Genomic DNA, 22345 nt, shown 5'->3' on the forward strand with positions numbered 1-22345 from the left:
TCTGATATTCCTTCTCCTTGAAGCCTCCACAGTCCTCCTCCAGTCCAAAGAGATTTACCTCTCCTCTGGTTCCCAGACTTCTTTGTTCCAGTTTATCTTCCATTTTATGGTTTCACTCTCTGTTTGGGTTATAGTTATTTATACGTCCGTCTTTTCTTCCAACTACCATTCTTGTGAGCAAGGGGCCTTTGTTTTTAATCTTTCACAATGTCTAGCATATGGCAGGTGTAATTCCCTGTGGAATAATCAGGGTTTTTTTTTTTCCCCTTGTTAGTTTAGGCTGTTTTATGGTAGTTTGTTTGACATCTGTTTTATTTGGCATTTTCGTATATAGAGTATATACATTTTTTTTCTGAAAAGTAACTGGCCTCTGCTACTTCCCAGCTAACACTGCTTGATGCATTGAAATCTAAGGTCTCAGAAAAATCAGATGCCAACAGTTTTAATGATACACTTTCTGTAATTAAGGGAACAGTTCCAATTACATTTTAAGATGCAAAACAATTGGGTCTCTTAGTAAATAAATAGTTGAGGACTTCCTCCAGTGACTTTACTCTGCTCCAGCCACCTGCCAGTTTGTGTTTGGGCTGTTCGTTCTGCCCAAATAAAACATAGTTCAGTGTCTTCTTTCAAGATCCTATCTACCTCTCTGAAGTCCAAACTAGAAATAAGGTAAAAAACAGATATGGGAGCTCAGCGAATTACCGAATTTCTCATTATAGCATTTTTATTTGTAAAGTAATGCATTATCTCATTATTTATCTTTTTTCTTTGGACCAGTAGGGTCCTAAGAGAAGTGGAGATTTCAGAAAGTGAGGGGCCTTAGTAATAAAGACAGAGATGAATGGAAGGAAAAAAACATCCCAGGATGTCATCTCCTGTCCAAGCTATTCCTCTACCATTGGGTGGTCAGGTAGCTACTGGAGTGACCTCTGTAAGAGCCTAGATATCAGTGAATTCCTGTGTGAAAGTCAGTATGATGCTCTGAGTAACTCTCTGATTTTGACAATTCTTGGCAAGGGGTTTATTTGATTACTGCCAGTTTAGGGTGTATAGAAGTACTTTTGGAAGGGAATCGGAAAGCAAGCCATTAGTGCTAGACAAATAGGTTGCTGATTACTCGCTGAGGTATAAAATAAGTTCATTTGGTTAGCCAAGTCTCTCAGAAATGATACAAGAACCATCGCTGATCAGGCTTAATCGTCTTGCCTCATTCATAGGTTCTCTGGCTCTTGTCCTTGTTGCTTTCATTCCTCAATTAAGGCGATTCCCAGATAATGAAGTCAGGTTAATCATGTTGCTATTTAACAATGTCTCAGTTTCACTTGAAGATTTGCCCACGATTTAGAAGCTGTTGACACCTCAGATACAGTACTGAGGACAGCAAAGTGCTACTACCAAGAATATCACAGGGAATTGGAAAGATGCCAAGCATGAGTGAGTGGTGTCTGCCACTGTCTTAACTCAGGTTCTTTCACAAACAGCAGCAAGCAGAGGCTAAGAAGGCTTGTTTCGCTTTTCTCAAGGCCCCAGAACTCAAAAGGAAGGTGAATCACGGCTCAAGAGAGCTCTTTCTATCTTGGCATCCAGTGAGGTGTCACTTAGCTGGCTCTTTAATCCCAAGTGCTAATTGATGCTGTTAGCTTTCTGCAAGGGTGCCAGGAAATAATAATGAGGAAGTGACACTCCACTTATCTTGTGCTAGGAGGTTTTATTTAGAGAACTTGATGTTTCTTTAGCCAAAGGACACTAAAGTAACATCTCACTATTTAGTATACTTGGAAAGATGAATTAACTAGGCAGTCTCCTGATGTCTTGTAGAAATTGTTATATACCAAAGAAGCAGGCCTTTCTTAGCTACTCAACAGAAGGTTCAGGCCTAACGTACTATGTTAGTGTTGGTTTGGCCAAAAAGTTCGTTTGAGTTTTTCCATAGCATCATACATAAAAGTCCAAATGAACTTTTTCAATCCAATAAATTTATTTCCATGAATTAAGAAGATAGTCCCTACTCATAGAAACTTCTACTAAAGTATAATCCTTCACTTAGTCATTAAAAGCAGTGGGCTTTGTATGTAATTTTTTTACTTCTAATAAAATTATATTGTTAATTTAGTGTATGTGTATGTTTAAAATGAGGATACATAGTTATTTGGGCTCCTTTGGTGGCTCACCATTAAAGAATCTACCTGCCAACCAGGAGATGTGGGTTTGATCCCTGGGTCAGGAAGATCCCCTGGAGAAGAAAATGGCAACCCATTCCAGTATTCTTGCCTGGCAAATGCCATGGCAGAGGAGCCTGGTGGGCAAAAGAGTTGGACAAGACTTAGTGACTGAAGCAACAACAATAATGTATAGTTAAATAGGGGTACATGTGGACGCATTTCAGATCCACAAAGTGCCTTCTGTACCAACCTGTGTGACTTTTGATAAAGTATTTAACTTCTTGTGCCCAGTGTTCTATTTGTAAAGTCTTGATCAATAATTGTACCTACCTTACAGGGTATTATGATAATTATATGAGCAAACACACATAATACATTTAGAAATGTTCTTGGCAGAGGCTCAATAATATTGGTCATTGTTGTTATTTCTTCATGTTATCAATTTTTAGTTTTATTTGTGTATTTTCTTAATTTATGCCCACCCAACAGTATTTGCTGGATTTAACCATTCTCAGATGTTAATAAAACTTAATATTACACTTTTTCCTCCCTTAGGATTGGATTTTTTTCAACTTGACAGAGAACAGCATGAGAAGTCCTTGAGCAAACCAACTAAGAACAATGATAAGTCAATGATAGTCTAAAATAATATTTATGAAAACATATTCAGAAAGTTAGGGACTAAGTATAGTCAATTCAAATCTGTTGACCTTGGGGGATCCAGGTTATGTGCTAGGAAAATCACATGTATTTAGTTGAAATGTAGAAGTAAAACCTGACTCCTGTCCATTGCCACATCTACCTACACACACACACATACACACACACACACACACACACACACTACCTATATTCTGCTTGCTGAGGAAAATGGATGAAAACATGAGTATTACCATCTTCAAACACACACAAGTGTATATAAGGAAAACTGAAGTTAAAAAAGTTATTATTTTAGGAATCTTCGAACAGAAACTTTTGCTTTCGCTTCTTATTTTATATAACAGGCTTATCAGCATCTTTACCTTTCTAACCAAGCTAATACACCATATAATATATGTTTTAGTTTGTTTATATTTTGGGGGTCTGTTTTAAATGAAATTAGAGCTGCTGCTGCTAAGTCGCGTCAGTCATGTCCAACTCTGTGCGACCCCATAGACGGCAGCCCACCAGGCTCCGCTGTCCCTGGGATTCTCCAGGCAAGAACATTGGAGTGGGTTGCCATTTCCTTCTCCAATGCATGAAAGTGAAAAGGGAAAGTGAAGTCGCTCAGTCGTGTCTGACTCCTAGCAACCCCGTGGACTGCAGCCCACCAGGCTCCTCCGTCCATGGGATTTTCCAGGCAAGAGTACTGGAGTGGGGTGCCATTGCTTTCTCTGAAATTGGAGCAAATATACTTAATTCTTCAGTTAACATGTGCATTATACTAGAAGCCAAAAAGATAAAATCCTTGTTCTTTAGGTAGAGGAAAATTTTCCAAAAATCAGCAAATTCACTAAATGTTTTCTTGTTTTTCCATAACTTGTTTTTTGTCTTTTGAAAATTTTTAATAATCACTTGCCTTGATCACTCTTCTTCTTTTTTTTTTTTTTTGATCTAGTATTGAAGTCACAGTTTCACCTATGCTTTGAGTATACGTGAATGTAGTACTAACTGCTTTGACTTCAGAATCACATCTGAGATCAGAAGCAAGCATTGTCCCTAATTCCTTTGTGGCTTCTATTGTCTATTCTTAGAATTGGGGTCATCAGAATGACACGTTAAGCACATAGAGATGACTCCACCATGTATTGCCATTTCCACTCTCTAGCTGGTTGCTTTGTCACATCACTTGCTCTCAGAGCAGAGCCAAGAGAAATATAGGTGCAGGGAAGACAGATTTGTAGCTAAAAGGAAACTAAATGAAGTGGTCGTGTAAGGTCTTACCCGGGTAGGACACTCAAGGTGCTTGTTTCCGGCCAAACATTCGACAAGTAACCCCGATGGGCAGTGGTGGGAAGACATTAATGACAAAGTTCACCTTCATCCCAGTTTTGCCCTAACCCTTTTGTCCACTTGTATAATGTCTGGTTTTGAAAAACACAGGTCCTCTGTGTTGTATAAAAAAAGGTCTCAGTATGCAGAAATCTCTTAGATACTGGTCTGCTACTCATTAAATGCCAAAAACGTAGTTGAGTGCTGAGCTATAAATGTCTGTGGTGCCTATGACTGAATGTACTTTTTCCTGCATGATCATCCATTGTGGTGTTTGTAAGTAGCAAAACAATGAGCCTGATTTGTTCTCCTTTGTAGAGCCAGGCCGAGGCCCACTACAAAGGAAGTAAACATGCCAAGAAGGTCAAAGCACTAGAGGCAACGAAAAATAAACCCAAAATGGTTTCTTCCAAGGACAGCGCAAAGGCTAATCCCAGCTGCTCCATCACTCCAATCCCAGGCAACAACTCTGACAAATCAGGTCAATGACACTTTTTGTTCTTTACATTCTTTGTGTTCCTCCTGGTCCTCTGTCCCTACCTCGTTCTCTTCCCCTCCACTGTTGCATGTTACTCTCCATGATTCGTTTTTATATTATGAATATATTTCCTTCACAGGAAAGGTTATGTGTTTGCACGGAATCTAAGCATTTGATATGTTACCATTCCATGTTGTTAAATATATACCTTTAAGTATATATGTGTGTGTATAAAAAATATATATATATATAATATATGCATGAAAATAAGTGGAAGCTTCTTGATCACATTGTGTTTATACAAAAATCAAGAAATGGGTCTAAAATACTAAGTTTATTATTCCCCTCTATTCTTTTTATGTTTGGTTTTTGCAATGGATCTTTCAGTCAAGGAATTCTTAAACTTGTTTATTAACAGACATTTTTATATTTTCTTACCCCAGTGAAGAGGAGATGAAGGGCAAGAGAGTAAAGTTTTTTGAGAGAGTAACACTATTAAGTGAATCTAGAAATGTGTCCAATAATAAAAGCTATTGATTTTTTAAGGTCTTTGCAGACTTCCCCTCAGAGTTATAAATGAACTCAAAGATTTTAAAGGAACTCTTTACAGTTATGAGCTGACTAAAAGAACTTTATATAATCGGAAATGGGCTACTCATGGAAGGGCCTCTTAAGAAGAGTCTCTATTTCATAGTCCCAGTGACTCAGCAGTTTTTCTGAGTAGGTTCAAACTGAATGACTCAGGAAGAGGAGAAAAAAATTGTATTTCTAGTGGGTATGCCATGAAATGGGATGTTGAATAGGCTTCCACACGTTCACAGCCACCCGTCAGCACCCAAGATGGAGGAGTCTCCTTGTTGCAGTGACCGTCTATGAAGGAAAGCTGAGAGAGAGGTCCTTTTCTCCTATGTTCGACTCTCTCTTTAGGCACCTCTCTGTTGTTGGAAGCACACAGACACACACTGCTCTTCTGATTTTCTTCTCCTCTCCAAATCATTATAGAATTTGAGGAGGAGACTTAAGAATGCTTTCCTGTGGTTGCCCAGGGGCTTGGGAGAAAAACAAATCCATTTGTAAAAGGAGGATTCAGAAAACCCTCGTCGGACAAAGAGACTATGTAAAAAGTGACCATTATTGGTGAGGTCCCATAGCTGCTGGTGCCCAAAGCTCTGAAGCCTGGAATGAATGAGCTGATTCAAACTTGGTGATAAAAGACTTTTGTTCTCTGTTTGATAGGATCACTAAATCGTGATACCTGATGAACAGATAATAAATACTAAATTACTACATCACACTTCTCCCCTTCCAAAGAACAAAACCTTTTTCTGCTTTTAGCAAGTTAATCTTTAACCCAGACTTATCAGTTGTTAGAGTCAAATATTATCTCCCGTTTATAAAACAGCAAGCCACAGTGAGGTCCACATTGCATCCGCTATCTGCCCAATGTTACCCAGTGTTTGGAAGACCAGGATCCGTCATCTCTGACTTCCTGCCTGGTTTCATTTTCTACAGGATATTGTTGCCTCTATGAAATAATATTCTGAGAAAGGTTTTCTTACCTGACTTGTGCTACATATGCACAGAAGTCCTTATAAGCAAAATGATAAAAAGCAGTGGAGGTTATTGTCACTCCATTCCTTCAGCTTATTTAAGACTTTACAAATAATCATGTTTGCCTAGCAGGTAATAGGTACACACCAAGATCAAGTACAGTAGTGGTACAAACAAGGAAAGAGAACTGGGATCTAGAAGAACCCTAGGAGATGACAGTGGGGAGAGAAAAACAAATCTCAAGCCCAGAGTCTCTTCTCCAGTAGCTATGTGGTTGTCTTTAATCCTATATCCTCTGCTGCTTCTGCCACTCCCCTATGTACCCCCCAAAATACCTGTGGTCCAGCAGTATTGACCTCACTCACCATGTCATTGTCCAGACTTGGATTAGAAATCATGGAAGCTATATGTATTTGAGGGTTACCTCACTTTTCCATGTTCTTTGTACTCAAAATCTTCATAAATTAGTAGGCAAGTCATTGGTTAGGTCATTCAAATTACTTTTTTGTTTCTCCATGTTTTAAATATTAATACTAGTGAAACATTTAATTTGTCCTATTATATCTATAAAAGCAATACCAAAGCTGTTGGAAAATGGCACTATTTAAAAATAAAGGTTATATTTGCTAAATAGATATATGGTTTTTTTTTTTCCACCTTCAACTAAATGTTGGCTTCTAAGCAAGAATTTACACATATGTTTTGTACAATTTTCAAGTTAGAAAATTAGAAAGTTTGCCCAGATGGGAAATCTGGTCTAAATAATGTAATACAAAACCTATTGTTGACCACCTATTTCTAAATCCTTAAAAAGTTCCTTTTGTCATAACATTATTATGAGAGATGGTCATGACATTTTGGTAACTGGTTTTGATTTTGTTTAAAACCCCACTTACTTTAGGAGAATAGGAGACACAGGGACCACACCTTCATAAACAGTCTAAGTGGGTCACAGAGGGAAGGGGGAGGGAATAGGAAGGAGTGTGGTACTTAATTAACTGAAGTGTTTTATTTCAGACAACGCTGCCTCTAAGGAGTCAGCCAAAAAGGAGAGTAACAGTCACAGTGAGAAGTCATGGTTGACTGATAATTCTTACAAGACTGAAATTCACTAGCATTGATCTTTTTGTTTTGAATGAAGAGTTCCTATCAAGTGAGTTTAAGCAGTGTCTATGTGATTCTGAGATATTTGAGTAAAAAGGGAATATGCTAGTAACATGGTATCTCAGCTAGCATTTCAAAATCCAGGCATTCAGAGCATCCAAAAGATTTAGTAATTCAATTTCCTTTCTCATATTTTAGCATCAATAACTTAGCAATAGAGTATTGTCCAATGAGGGCAAATCCTGAGGAAGAGGAAATAGCCAACTTTTAAGGGAGGGAGCTTCTGGGAGTACAGCATCTGGGGATTCACTGAAAATCAGTCGAGAAAAAAATGTCATTTCAAAGAATCTGACAAGTATGGGACTGACAGATGATCTCACTTTACTCCCTGAGAACACAGATTATTTATTCTAAGCAGTGACCTAACAATCTTCTAAGAGCTAGAAAAGCCTTTTTACCTGCTATTTTAACAACTGGGGCAACCATTTTTTATGATGCATTTGGAGACATAATTTGATCATGTTGTGTCTGGATCTGAGATTTGTTATAATGAAACTATCAGATATAAAAAGTTCAGGGTATTATTGGAAGCTTTCTCTCTCTCCTTTTTTTCTTTCAAATCTGTAAAGAAAATGAGTTTAAACTACAGTAACAGGAATTTCATTTATTATAAGAAGCTCTGACCACATGATTGAAAAAAACTAAATATGTTTTATTTCAGGCAAGGATAGCTGTCCTATTCACGTTTTAGAAGTTAGAATAGAATTAAACATAAAATCCAAAGAAATAGCTTTCTAGTCGTCTAGGATCTATCCCCACTTTTCATGATGTATCAGTGGGAGTTCAAAACTTTGCAGGAGGGAGGATAAATGTGCTTTGGGAAAATTGGGGTCAAGACACAGCAAGCATTAGGCAGCTTCAGGAAGATGGCTAGAACATATTGGCCAGACACTCTACCCAAATTTCTCCCTGGAGTTCAAGTGTCATAATGCCATATGACAGTACCCTTCCCTGTGATAATATGCCCCATACATCATGTTGAATGCTCTTTGTGACAGCATTTAACCACTCGAATCAGACTCAAAAAACAGAGCCTTTGGAAAACCTTATTTCGTGAAAATAATGAAATATTTTGATAATTAACCTAGAGATAAAATATTGTGATAGATCAACCTAATGGTCCATATGTCTAGTCTTTAGCACAAGATTTTTTTAATTAATTAGGTATCAAGATGGGGAAAATACACGTCTAACTCAAAGTATATAAAGCTATTTAAAGCTAAACAGCTTTTAATCAGTTGCTGTCTAAAAAGATGATAGCAGATAGAATGATTCAAAATGCTATAGATATATTTATAAATGCAATTAAGAGCAAAAGATGATGGAACCAACATGTTCTGCTTAAAATGTAACAATAGGAATACCTTGGGTTTGTTCAGTTTGTAAAATCCAGTCACATAACTATTTTTGTATGACCCCCTCAACAACCCTGTGACTGGTCAGGCTGAGACTAGTATCCCTCTTTCATACATGCACACAATAAACTCTATATCCGCTTATTCACTCAGCAAGTATTTATTATCTATGCTAACTAGCGTAGTGCATCTATAACATTTGCCATTTCTAGGGTACAGCAATGAACAGAAAGACACTTTCTTGCTCCCAAGGAGCTTCCAAAGTAGTGGGGTTTTGTTCGTTTTACTGTATTGTCTCTTAGGACTACAGAGAAAAATAGCATACAGTAGCCACCTTCAAGCTGCTCCCAAAAATATGGCAGCATTGAAGGACCTGGGTCTTAGAAAAATGAAATGGCTTTGTGAGCTTGCACCACTCATATCCCAGTAGAGTCAGAGCAGGAACTTGGGGCTTCTGGTCCCATGCAGATTCCACTGTTCCCATTACTTCTAAACTTTCCTTACTTGGAAAAATTAATACAAGTGTCCCAGTGGGCAATGTCAGAAACCACTAACCCATTTTTTTAAGGACTATTGAGTAGGATTATGTATTACTTTTAAATTGTTTGCTATCTCGCGGTATTTTTCAGTAGGAGATGTGGCAGTGAAAGGGCCATTAAGGCTTTGTTTTATTGATAATCCTTCGTTTCTGTGCAATATGTTGTCTGTTTCATTTAACTGCAAGAGACCAAAGCTTTAGGAGTTAGAGATTTTTTCAAGGACAAGTTTGAATGGAAACACTCATTTCACGTAAATGACAAGTTGTTCTCAAAGCTCCTGCTTGACAGATGTTGACTTTATGTAACTGGAGGCAGACACACTCCTTGAGATAGAGGTCAGCAGAGGGCAAGAGCATCACCAATATGGCAGAGCCTTGGCTGCCTCCTCAGAGGTCCAGTGGATTTTCCTGAATGTTGTCCACAATTTCAGTAGCATTTGGATCACCCCTCTAAAAGATTTCCACTGGGCACAGAAACACTGTTTTGTTTATCCCCTATGTGTATGCGTGTGTGCAAGTCACTTCAGTCCTGTCTGACTCTTTGCAATCCTATGGACCATAGCCCACCAGCCTCCTCTGTCCATGGGGTTCTCCAGGCAAGAATAGTGGAGTGGGTTGCCATGCCCTCCTCCATGGGATCTTCCCAACCCAGGGACTGAACCCACGTCTCTTATGTCTCCTGCATTGGCAGGCCGATTCCTTACCACCAGCGCCACCTGGGAAGCCCTGTTTATCCTATACCCATGACCATAACATGGAGATAGAGATGACAGTACCAGAAAATACCTAAGAAGGAAGGAAAGAAGTGAGGACATCTCAAAACCTGTTTTAGTTTCCAGCATAATGTGCTTTTGCATGGTGGGAATTCCTCAGGTGTGAACCCAGAGCAGTTATCAACTAGTACATCAGTACGATTTGCCTGGAAAGGCTACAGTTCAGCTTTTTATGGTCATCCCATTACCTTATGAAACTGCATTTTTCAATTTTGCCGAAGAGTTTTTCTGCCAAAGATACAAATGGAGACCCTCGCCTCGTCATTTTTATGGGTTCCCCTGTGTGTTTCACAATTTTTATGTGTTGTTACAAATGGGGCTAAGTTTCCCAACTGACAGCTTCTCATTTCCACTGACTGCTGCAGGACTCCATTGATTAGCCAGCAAGGTCTTTGTAAATGCCTCTTTCCCCCATTTCTGTCTCTCGCACCAAGACCTTGTGCTGTTGAGTAGAAGAAAATGATAGTTTTCTGCTTTGGCAGCATCTGTCATTTTTAGACAAGCGCCATCATAAATTTGGCATGCATCTACCCAAATTCAGGAGGCCAAGATTTAGTAGCCCTCATAAAATAATAGATTAACTATATTATGACAAACATCTTAAGGCTGAAATTCTGGGATACAATCATGTAGAACATAAATTGAGTCCCATCTGTCTAAAGAGAACAGACCATTATACTAAAGCTCATATTTCCATGAAATGTACATATATCATTAAGACGTTCAAAGTCAATTTAAAAAATGAAACTGCCTCCATCTTTGTCTGCGCACCTTGAATTTGACAGCACCATCCTGCCAGGCAAGGCTGATGACTCTTGTGTAGTCAAGTATTAGTCATCCTCTGGAAACTAACTTCTGAAACTTCTGAGCATTTTATATTGCTTTGAAGCAATACTGAGCACTTATTGTCAGGCTCTCCACTTATGAAAGTTATTTCCTAGTGTTGCTCTAAGAAAATGAACCAAAAGTTAAGACCAACTTATGATTTACTGAGGATCTGTTAACTTATGACTTACTGGGGATATGTTATAAACCATTATTTTAAGGCTTATATCATTATTAAAAATTTTTCTCATCTTCAGACATTTATTTTAACTGGCATCATCTCTTTTGATTACATTTATTTACAACTTTTCTGCATCAAATAGATATTGAAATATAAAACAACTTTGTATGGACACTAAATTTTATAAATGTACAAACATAAATTCCTTCGAGATTTTAACAAAGATTATTACATTTTTATGACATTCAATTTATTTGTTTCGGGAAGAATTCTCTTACACTGACATATTTTCCTGAAATGAGTCAATCATGAAATAGAACTACTAAATAACTATTTGTAGATTCTGTGTGCAGAGCACTGGTTCTAGGTACTTTGGCGGATTCTGGGCAGTTCTGATGATGCTTATAGCCTGCTGCTGCTGCTGCTGCTGCTGCTAAGTCACTTCAGTCGTGTCCGACTCTGTGTGACCCCATAGACGGCAGCCCACCAGGCTCTCCCATCCCTGGGATTCTCCAGGCAAGAACACTGGAGTGGGTTCCCGTTTCCTTCTCCAATGCATGAAAGTGAAAAGGGAAAGTGAAGTCACTCAGTCGTGTCAGACTCTTTGCGACCCCATGGACTGCAGCCTACCAGGCTCCTCCGTCCACGGGATTTTCCAGGCAAGAGTACTGGAGTGGGGTGCCATTGCCTTCTCCGGCTTATAGCCTAGTGCCACACAAATTTAACTCTAGAGTTAAAAGTTTAGTGTTTTTCATAAAAACATTTCTAAAGTATTTTCCTTTTCCCTGACATCTTTCTCTGAGAATCAGGTTCACTCTCATGGACACTGGGCATAGTATTATGCAGTAATGGTTTGGTGCTCTCATTTCTATAGACCAGTATAACTCAATAAAACCTTCTATGGTGAAGAAGATGATCTGTAATCTGGGTTGTCCAACACGAGTGCCATGAACTATTCAGCTCTTGAAATGTGGTTTGTGCTCCTGAGGAGCTGCATATTTAATTTTATTTAAGTAGCCACATATGGCTACCATATTGCACAGCACATCTATAGACTGTGGTACTCTTTACTCTTTTGACTAGCTATGATTCTAGAGAAGGCATTCCATTCTCTGAGACTCTTTTTTCTCATTGGTAAAGTGGGAGTAATGCCCTCCCTACAATCAGTAGCGTTGTGTGAATCAAAGGAAATGATTGCAAAAGGACTTTGCAAAGTGTAAAGCATAATTAAAACTATTATTGGTGTTCTTACAGTTTTGGAGGGGTTGTTCGTTTGTTTTTGGTCCTCCTGTGGGGTCTTATTTCAGCTACTTTCAATGAGGTGACAGCTGGCCCTTGTGGTAGTCAGCTTTCATCATCTTTTATATGCTGCACCTAATATAGTATATTCTAGAAAACAGATAAAACAGATCCAAGCTTATTAGACTTATATGCAAAAAATAACTTTAACAGCAGTACAACTGATAATTAATGTATATCATTATATGCCTGGTTCAATTCAGTTCAGTCACTCAGTCGTATCTGACTCTTTGCGACCCCATGGACTACAGAGCACCAGGCTTCTCCGTCCATCACCAACTCCCAGAGCCTGCTAAACTCATGTCCATTGAGTCAGTGATGCCATCCAACAATCTCATCCTGTGTCATCTCCTTCTCCTCCTGCCTTCAATCTTTCCTAGCATCAGGGTCTTTTCCAATGAGTCAGTTCTTCACATCAGTGGCCAAAATATTGGAGTTTCAGCTTTAGCATCAGTCTTTCCAATGAATCTTCAGGACTAACTTCCTTTAGGATGGACTGTTTGGATCTCCTTGCAGTCCAAGGGCCTCTCAAGAGTCTTCTCCAACACCACAGTTCAAAAGCATCAATTCTTTGATGCTCAGCTTTCTTTATAGTCCAACTCTCACATCCATACATGACTACTGGAAAAACCGTAGCTTTGACTAGATGGGCCTTGGTCGGCAAAGTAGTATCTCTGCTTTTTAAAATGCTGTCTAGGTTGGTTATAGTTTTTCTTCCAAGGAGCAAGCGTCTTTTAATTTCATGGCTGCAGTCACCATCTGCAGTAATTTTGGAGCCAAAAAAAATAGTCTCTCACTGTTTCCATTGCTTCCCCATCATTTGCCATGAAGTGATGGGACCAGATGCCATGATCTTAGTTTTCTGAATGTTGAGTTTTAAGCCAACTTTTTCATCTCTTTAAGAATGAAACTGGAGCCTATTATACAGAGTGAAGTAAGCCAGAAAGAAAAACACCAATACAGTATACTAACACATATATATGGAATTTAGAAAGATGGTAACAATAACCCTGTGTACGAGACAGCAAAAGAGACACTGATGTATAGAACAGTCTTATGGACTCTGTGGGAGAGGGAGAGGGTGGGAAGATTTGGGAGAATGGCATTGAAACATGTAAAATATCATGTATGAAACGAGTTGCCAGTCCAGGTTCAATGCACAATACTGGATGCTTGGGGCTGGTGCACTGGGACGACCCAGAGGGATGGTATGGGGAGGGAGGAGGGAGGAGGGTTCAGGATGAGGAACACATGTATACCTGTGGCGGATTCATTTTGATATTTGGCAAAACTAATACAACTTTTTAAAGTTTAAAAAAAAATTATATATCAACTATACAATAAAATTTTTTAAAAAACTAAAAAAAAAGAAAAGAAAAGAATTTTCCACAGTTTGTTGTGATCTGCACAAAGTACCAATGTCTAAACATTTTATATAGATTATCTTATTTAATTATAAAAAATCCTTTGAGGGATACTAGAACATGAGGCCTAGAGAGGGGAAATAATGGCTCAGAGTCATTCAGATGAAAAGTAGTTTCAAGGTCTCACCCAGGTGATCCCTCAAATTCGCTACCATGATACACTGCCTTTAGATGAAGGTTCATGAACTTTCCTGTACATGCTTTTTGAAGACTGCTTGAAATTCTTTTTCACTGGGTCTGACATCTCAGAAATGTGTATTATTTCTTTCCCCATTCTATTTTACAACTGTTTTTTAAAAATCAATTTTTGAGTAGCTTTGGATAAAGATATATTAACCAAGGTATGATTCTTGAGTGCTTTTACCTACCTAGCATGTAGTAGAAAGAGCATAGGCTTGATTATTTCCACCTCTCACTGAATGTTTTACTCTGACTAAGTAATGTTCATTGACCTTCTCTTTCCCCATCTATAAAATGGGGGAGCTGATATCTACCTCCCATGATTGTTGTCAGAATACTGAGTCAATAAATGTGCCTGGCTCACTGAAGACACTGTCCTTTTGAGTTTATGACCACTTCACGCCATGCAACAGTGACCTACACTTACATCCGTTCATGTGCTTCTTTTATTGTTGTTATTGTTTAGTCTGACTCTTTGCAACCCCATGGACTGTAGCCCACCAGGCTCCTCTGTCCATGGGATTTCCCAAGCAAGAATACTGGAGTGGGTTGCCATTTCCTTCTCCAGGGGATCTTCCCAACCTAGGGATCAAACCCGAGTCTCACTGCAGGCAGATTCTTTACCACTAAGCCACAGCAAAGCACTTGATTTATTAGCTCAGTTCAATTATTTGCATTTTTGTCTTCATTCCAGGACATTAGGGTCTGATGAACCTGAACTCTCCCAGTGGGACATTTAAAGCTGTGGAAGGACCCGTCTTGCTCTTCTGTGCATATTTGTGTAATGCAGGAAATGTCTTCCTACTTGTCTCCCACTGGTTAACGTATCATCCATTATGTTCCCTGCGGATGCTGGCATTGCATCCTGCACACAGCAGTCACACAGTCAGCATATATTAGACTACTATCATTAAGAAGAATTTAATGGGGTAAGCTCTGGTACCCTCCCTAGAATATGAACAGGGCAGCAAAACACTGGCTAGCTCTCTCTCTTCATATTCAATAAGACGGATGCCCCACCTCCTAAGTCAACAGTCTGTTCTGTGTGTAGCTAGGGTATTAAAACAAGGGACAACCCAAAACAACTTCATTTATTGAGGGAGAAATTGGGTACTACTCGTGAAGCAGCAGCCCAGCCTGAAGCCCAGGTTGGCTACTGAGATGACAGGAGTAGGAGGGAACATGTAATCAGAAGGAGAAACATGGCCCTGCCTGACAAGTCCCTGATGGCATGTATGTCCGTAAATAAGGAGAAATTTGTCAGTCCATACATTTTATTTCTAACAGCTTGCATAATATTCTTAGTATTTAATTTTTTGTTTCTTGTAAGCTGTTAATATATTAATTACTAAGCCTCTAGAAATTATGTTCTTTTTCTTTTCAATATGAAATGACATAATTCTTGTCATAATAGAGATTATTTTATTCCTTGCTTTCAAATATTTGAACTTCAGATAGAGTCTTCAATGAATTTTGCCCATTTAACTAACAAAATGGCCATGTCTAAGGTAAAACAATTTGTCTTCCCTAGCACAATATCTTTGTCCTTAGTTCTCTGTTAACAAATAAAATATTTTCCTCAATGTGGAAATTAGTGTACTACATTTTGAGTTAAAGTTTTTTATGTTATCCTTTTCAACAAAAATTTTACCCCATTATTAACCAATCCAGTGATGACTATCTAGCAAATGTTATTTTAAGTACTTTGAAAAATCATTAGCAGATGTTCTATTTATGTTATTTATGGCATTTTAAATTGAGAGAATCCTTTTGGAAAGCAATGTCATAGAATAAATCAAGAACCATAAAAATGTTAATTCCAATAGGTGAATTAACTCCTCTTCCTGTAATTTATACTAAGGAAATAATCCTACATACAAAGCAAGAAAAATAAAATGATACACATGAAGACATTCATCACAGCATTAGTAAAAATTGAAAACAGGATGATCAGCTAGGGAAATAATTTTTAAAAAGTACTTACACCCCATAGAACATTATGCCGCTTTAAAGTAAATAAAAGTAACAACATGAAACAAGAGTACAATACATTAAATCAAAAAGTTACAAAATATATTAAAGCATAAGTTACAGAATGGTTTTCTGGGGCATGTATTTACACATATTTATTGAGCTCCCATAGGTACCCAGCCTGACAGTACACACTGGATACATGATAGTGAACCAGGCCACTGTGGGCTTTGCCCTCATTAGAGCATATCAGCTGGAAGGGTAATACTGAACAGATGATGACAAGGTTGATAGAAAGAAAGGGATCTGATCTAGTCTAGGAATGAAGGAAGAGCTTAAGCAGGAGACTGAAGCTGTCTCTTGGAGAAGGCAATGGCACCCCACTCCAGTACTCTTGCCTGGAAAATCCCATGGACGGAGGAGCCTGGTAGGCTGCAGTCCATGTGGTCACTAAGAGTCAGACAGGACTGAGCGACTTCACTTTGACTTTTCACTTTCATGCATTGGAGAAGGAAATGGCAACCCACCCTATTGTTCTTGCCTGGAGGATCCCATGGACAGAGGAGCCTGGTGGGCTGCAGTCCATGGGGTCGCACAGAGTCGGACACGACTGAAGCGACTTAGCAGCAGCAGCAGAAGCTGTCTCTGTCTGTTGGGAGAGACACAGAGGCTCTGGTTAGGGGTGGAGGGAAGAGGATTCTCAGAAAAAGGACCAGTACTGCATACAATGGAAGATGTGAAAGACTGCCCTATGTAAACATCTGAGACAATGAAAGAACACTTGGGGACAAGAGAAGGAATTCAGGATGTTGGTGAGAAAGTAGTTGCAATGATGGCTAGGGACAGAAATGAAGGTGGTATGGGCATAATGAAGTCATGGGCCTAGACACAATGGTTCTTTTTCTAATCTTTTAATTTTTTATTTTATTATTAACTTATTTATTTGGCTGCTTTCAGGCTTAGTGTGGCATGCAGGATCTTTAGTTGCAGTATGCAAACTCTTAGTTGTAGCATGTGGGATCTAGTTCCCTTATCAGGGGTTGAACCCGGGCTCCCTGCATTGGGAGTGCAGAGTCTTAGCCACTGTATTCCTGTGGCTGACTAGTGAAGCCTATTCTCTGAATGGTGTTTTTAAATCCATAAAATGAAATTGATAGTTTTACAAAGGAAACCACTTGTATTAAAATACCATTGTCAATGTTTGTTATGATACAGTAGTATACCAATAATGCATTAAATAAGATCTAACAGCTGGTCTCATATCTGCCATAATTTTGAAGTGTTGCTAAACAGTATTTAACCTTTCTATGACAACTGTAATATCTCATTTAAAAATACCTGACATGTGTGGGTGACAAAGGTAAATGTATTACCCAGACTGCTGTAGTTTGTTGCCTTCATTTATAATTGAAGGATATGGTGAATTTCAGTTAGAGATAAATGAAAATATCTATATCTTTTTGTCATCCAAGTTCATGGATCCTGAGAACTCATGGACCCCTTGGAAGTCCACAGACTCCAGGTTAAAAACTCCTGTTTAGTGTTTAAGAGGATTGTGGGTTTTTTTTTTTTTTTCCTCTCTCTCTCTCTGTTCTTCACATACCATATTCCTTGCAAAAGAATTTCTTCTAATGAGTTGATGCAGCGTCCTTGGTGGCTCAGTAGTAAAGAATCTGCCTGCAGTGCAGGAGACGCGGGTTTAAGATGCTGGTTCAAACCCTGGATGGGGAAGATGCCCTGGGGAAGGAAATGGCAACTTATTCCACTATTCTTGCTTGGGAAATCCCATGGACAGAGGAGCCTGGTGGACTACAGTCCATGGGGTTGCAAGAGTAGGATGCAACTTAGAGCTAAACCACCACCACAACCAATGACTTAATGAGGTTTATATACCTTGGGGCAAAGCTGGGCAAGAAAGAAACTCTTAGCCATTTGTTTTGTATTATAGTTGGGAAGCTCACAGTCTGCAGTACAATGTCATATCTCTTGCTCAATTTCATCATGGTCACAGTCATAAGCCCCCATGTTGCAGTACCCCTAAGCATGATGAGACACCCTAGACAAACCCCTTTAGAGATCAGGCTTCTTAAATCAATCTCACCTTTTTAAAGGAGACTTTCTTTGGTCGACAGACTTTTTCCTGCAACCTGTATGTCTGAAGTATAAAGCTGGTTTTGACAACTTTGCAATAAAGCAGCAGATTGAATTTAGGTACAAATGCTAGATTTGAAATGGAGAAGTATGATTGCCTTTTAGCGATGTATTTTTAAGGGGTTGGTAGTTTTCTTATACCTGGGCAGTCCAGCCCCTGAAAGTCTACACAGTCTCCTTAGGGCAGGCAGTACCCAGTTAAGTCCATGAAGAGTAAAAGCCTGTACCTATCTCTTGGAACAGCCTAAGGCAATAAACTTGTTGGCTGACAATGTTTTATACATTCTCTATTAGGTAAAGATATACATTTTAGGTGAGGACTCAGTTTCCTCAGTACCTCTCAGGCTGACCTTTCCATCATCAGCGTGCTCCTCACCCTGCCTGGAGCCTCAAAGCTAAGCCTAAAGTCTGCATCTAGAAAGGAAGAAGATGGGGGGAGGAGAATTCAAATATCCCCTTTGTACCTTGTGAATGTTTCCTCTGTGAAGGGCCATTAGTTTAGAAGAAAAAGAACCTGTTCCTCATCCCACCTAGAAAATTAGTTTTTAATCTTACTCCTGGCTTTTAAATCGCTACTGGACCTATTCCCCGAGGGATTTGATTTGAGTGACATGAGTTACTTATTCTGTTTTCCATAATAAAGCTGCCTCAGAAATAACTGTGTCACATCTCTTGGTGACAAATCAGAAAAGGGGCAATTTTTCAACCTGAAGAAGTCGAAATATGATTTCTCTCTTGTATAAGTCAAATGACTGGGAAACTATACAAAATAGGAGAAAGCTGTTCATTAGATTCAAGGTCTAGCAAATAAGCCCTCTTTTGTGCTCACTTAGAAGTGACAAGTTCACTATATCAGTGCCAGCTCATTGATACAGAGTGTAAGCTGCCAGCTTCCAACATGGAGATATTTGGAGATGCCACTGTTTTATCTGAGTGCGAGATTGGCAGCTTCTGCTCTCAAACAAAGTGGCACAAGGGACGATGGAGCAGGTGTCATATGGTGCTCAGACAAGGAGGGCAGTGACTATCATTTCACTGGGTCACAAAATCACTGAGGGGGGTGTAGCCCATTGGCCAGAACCTGATTGACACAGGCTTTCAAATGGAAAGGGCAGGGATGTCCTCAGTCACTATTGAGCCTGGCAGAAAATTACATCACAGGACCTGTTTTGAACTTATAAAATTAGCCACCTGACTGATGGGTCCTAAGTTACTTAAATACGCTTTTTTGTTTTTTAATCGTAAGTGCATGCACATTCCAATTCAGTAGAGTCACTTTTATTTATAGCTAATTTCCCGTGCTTCCAGGATTAGTCTAAAGGCCAAGATATGAAAATTAGACATAAACACAGTTAATTAGGAATTAGCAAGCATCACAGTGATAAACCATGCTTGAAGAGACAAGATTTCTGGAATTTAGCTAGAGCCATGGTAACATGGCATTAGGTGGAAAGGGCCCACAAGCATCATATTGACCCACTGTATAATATTTTAGTGCTATGAGAATTTCATAAACTAGCTTTCATTTCCATGTTGGTACTTAGCTTTTTGGTGTTTCTGAGCTTGTCATGCAAGTCCTTTACTTCGTTTTACATATCATAAGCCATATGGAAAATTCTATATGGCTTATTCTTTCCACTTTCAAAGTGGTCCAGCGATTCACCCTCAAGTGGAGCACTGAGATCAACATTTTCCAACGAGAAGTCTTGTGACTGTCTAAGCAGGTGAGCTAACTGGCAGGTGTTGTGAAATAAGTTGGACAATACTATACTACATGGGTAACCCTTGTGGACATTTGGAATTAGATCAAGTCCAAATGAGGCTCCTAGGTGGAGGAGGCACAAATGGGCGACTATAGGACTCAGAATATACTGGGTCAGTCTCAGGCCACCTGCTAAAGATGATGTGTCTTAGGGGTTTGGGTTGGTCATGAGTGGTATCCTCACTAGGATACAAAACCTACATCTGATATCTAAAAGGGCGAGGAAAGTTAAATAATACCACAAGACATAGTACTTGGAATTTCTTAAAGAGCATTGTTGCATAAGTTTATCAATCATTTAATTGTTGATAACTCAGATGAGTATCAGTTCAGTTCAGTCACTCAGTCATGCCAGATTCTTTGTGACCCCATGAATCGCAGCACGCCAGGCCTCCCTGTCCATCACCAACTCCCGGAGTCCACCCAAACTCATATCCATTGAGTCAGTGATGCCATCTCATCCTCTGTCGTCCCCTTCTCCTCCTGACCTCAATCTTTCCCAGCATCAGGATCTTTTCAAATGGGTCAGCTCTTCACATAAGGTGGCCAAAGTATTGGAGTTTCACCTTCAACATCAGCCTTTCCAATGAACACCCAGGACTGATTCCTTTAGAATGGACTGGTTGGATCTCCTTGCAGTCCAAGGGACTCTTAAGAGTCTTCTCCAACACCACAGCTCAAAAGCATCAATTCTTTGGTGCTCAGCTCTCTTCACAGTCCAGCTCTCACATCCATACATGACCACTGGAAAAACCATAGCCTGGACTAGACGGACCTTTGTTGGCAAAGTAATGTCTCTGCTTTTTAGAATGCTGTCTAGGTTGGTCATAACTTTCCTTCCAAGGAGTAAGCGTTTTTTAATTTCATGGCTGCAGTCACCATCTGCAGTGATTTTGGAGCCCCAAAAAATGAAATCTGACACTGTTTCCACTGTTTCCCCATCTATTTCCCATGAAGTGATGGGACTGGATGCCATGATCTTCATTTTCTGAATGTTGAGCTTTAAGACAACTTTTTCACTCTCCACTTTCACTTTCATCAAGAGGCTTTTTAGTTCCTCTATTGAGTTAGATGAGTATAGTGAGATGATGTAATTTGTTACTGACTCCTTACGGTTACTGATTGGTCAGGTGGGTTGTTGGGCTACAAACCTCTGATGAGTTTCCAAACACAAAGAGCCCATGAGAAACCTTCCTGAGACCCAGACACCAGTTAAGTTGCAAAGAGGTCTGGCTATATTTTTGTGATATTTGTGTTTTCACATGTACTTTAGATTTTCTGGCAAAGGTACCTGCTTATTATTTATATGTAAGTTTGTGTAGGATTTGTAAAGATATATATGCATTGATATTTGATATGCATATATAAACATATATATATAACCTTTGGAAATAATTATTCAAGTACTTTACATAATCAATGGCTAAAATGTATTTATCCATTCTATCTATATTCATTTCACTAGTTATGATTTGGCTGTTAACTGTGGATTTTTCTAGTATTTTTACTTGTGAGGCTAGAAAACACTGCAATGAGTTAAATATTCCTTACCTCAACAAACTTATTGTCCACCTATGATTTTCTGAATATTGGACACAAAGATTAATTAAAACATTGTTCTAGAGCATAAGAATATCTCTATCCTGGTAATGAATTTAAGTGTAAAACATTGCAGTTAGTGTGAGATCAAAATATAATTATATGAAGAGGATTATGAGAACATAGAGCAGGGGTTGAGAGGGAAAGACTTGGAGAGTAGAGTGGAAGTAACAATATCTCTAAAGAAGTTTTATGATGATCCAAGGAGGATAAATGGGGGCCTGAAATGAGACAGTGGCAGATGGTAGATGCTGAATAAATGTCTATGGGATGAAAAGGTGAATAAGGCTGACAGAAGAGGTATTTAGGAGGTAGTATCAATAAATTTTGGTCATTCATTAAATGTAGAGGATAAAAGAGGGAAGAATTCAGGAGTCTTTGCTGACAATTCTAATATACAACTGTAAGGTCATCAGTTGATGTGGGCACTTCTTGGAAGGGTCCCTATGTGGAGCAGCTCATTCATTCAGTATCTGGCATGTTGAGTTGGAAATACCCAGAAATATATGTCCACAGACTATTAGGGAAAGGGAGGGGGGGCGGTTCATGAACCTGTAGAACTTTCACCTGTGGTTTTAGGAATCTCTATCAGTGTGGTAGAGGAAGTCATTGGAGTGAATTAGATTACATAATGCACAAAGAGGACAATAAATGACCTTGAATAATGCCAACACTTAGAGGCAGGCAGAAGAATAGGAACTGATGAACAAGCCCTGGAATGAGCTTTTGTTGAGGCTGAAGGAGAACCAGGCAAGGGCAGGGTAGTGGACATCAAGTGGGTAGAGCATTTCAGGAAGGAACTTGTATGCCCAGTGCAAGAGAATACTACAGAGAGACCATTGGCTTTTGCAGGTGGGTAAGGATGGCCAGGGAGAAAGGAATGGGAAAGAGCAACTGCACAGGACCACTGCAAGTTCAGTGCCAAAGAAAAGATAAATGGAAAGCGCCATGAGTGAAC

At 39.2% G+C, this 22345-nt stretch overlaps 1 protein-coding gene across 5 annotated transcripts in view; it reads left to right on the plus strand.

Annotated features, from left to right (window-relative positions):
- ZNF385B (zinc finger protein 385B) overlaps positions 1-22345 on the plus strand; it is a 369520-nt gene that overhangs the window by 327371 nt on the left and 19804 nt on the right. For all 5 annotated transcript variants that reach the window (XM_055572052.1, XM_055572053.1, XM_055572057.1 and 2 more), the window contains one exon: positions 4455-4617. In XM_055572052.1, coding sequence (XP_055428027.1) covers positions 4455-4617 — 163 coding nt within the window. The remainder of the gene's footprint in view (positions 1-4454; positions 4618-22345) is intronic.

Source organism: Bubalus kerabau, chromosome 3 (genome assembly GCF_029407905.1).
Source record: "Bubalus kerabau isolate K-KA32 ecotype Philippines breed swamp buffalo chromosome 3, PCC_UOA_SB_1v2, whole genome shotgun sequence".
Classification (NCBI taxonomy): Eukaryota; Metazoa; Chordata; class Mammalia; order Artiodactyla; family Bovidae; genus Bubalus; species Bubalus kerabau.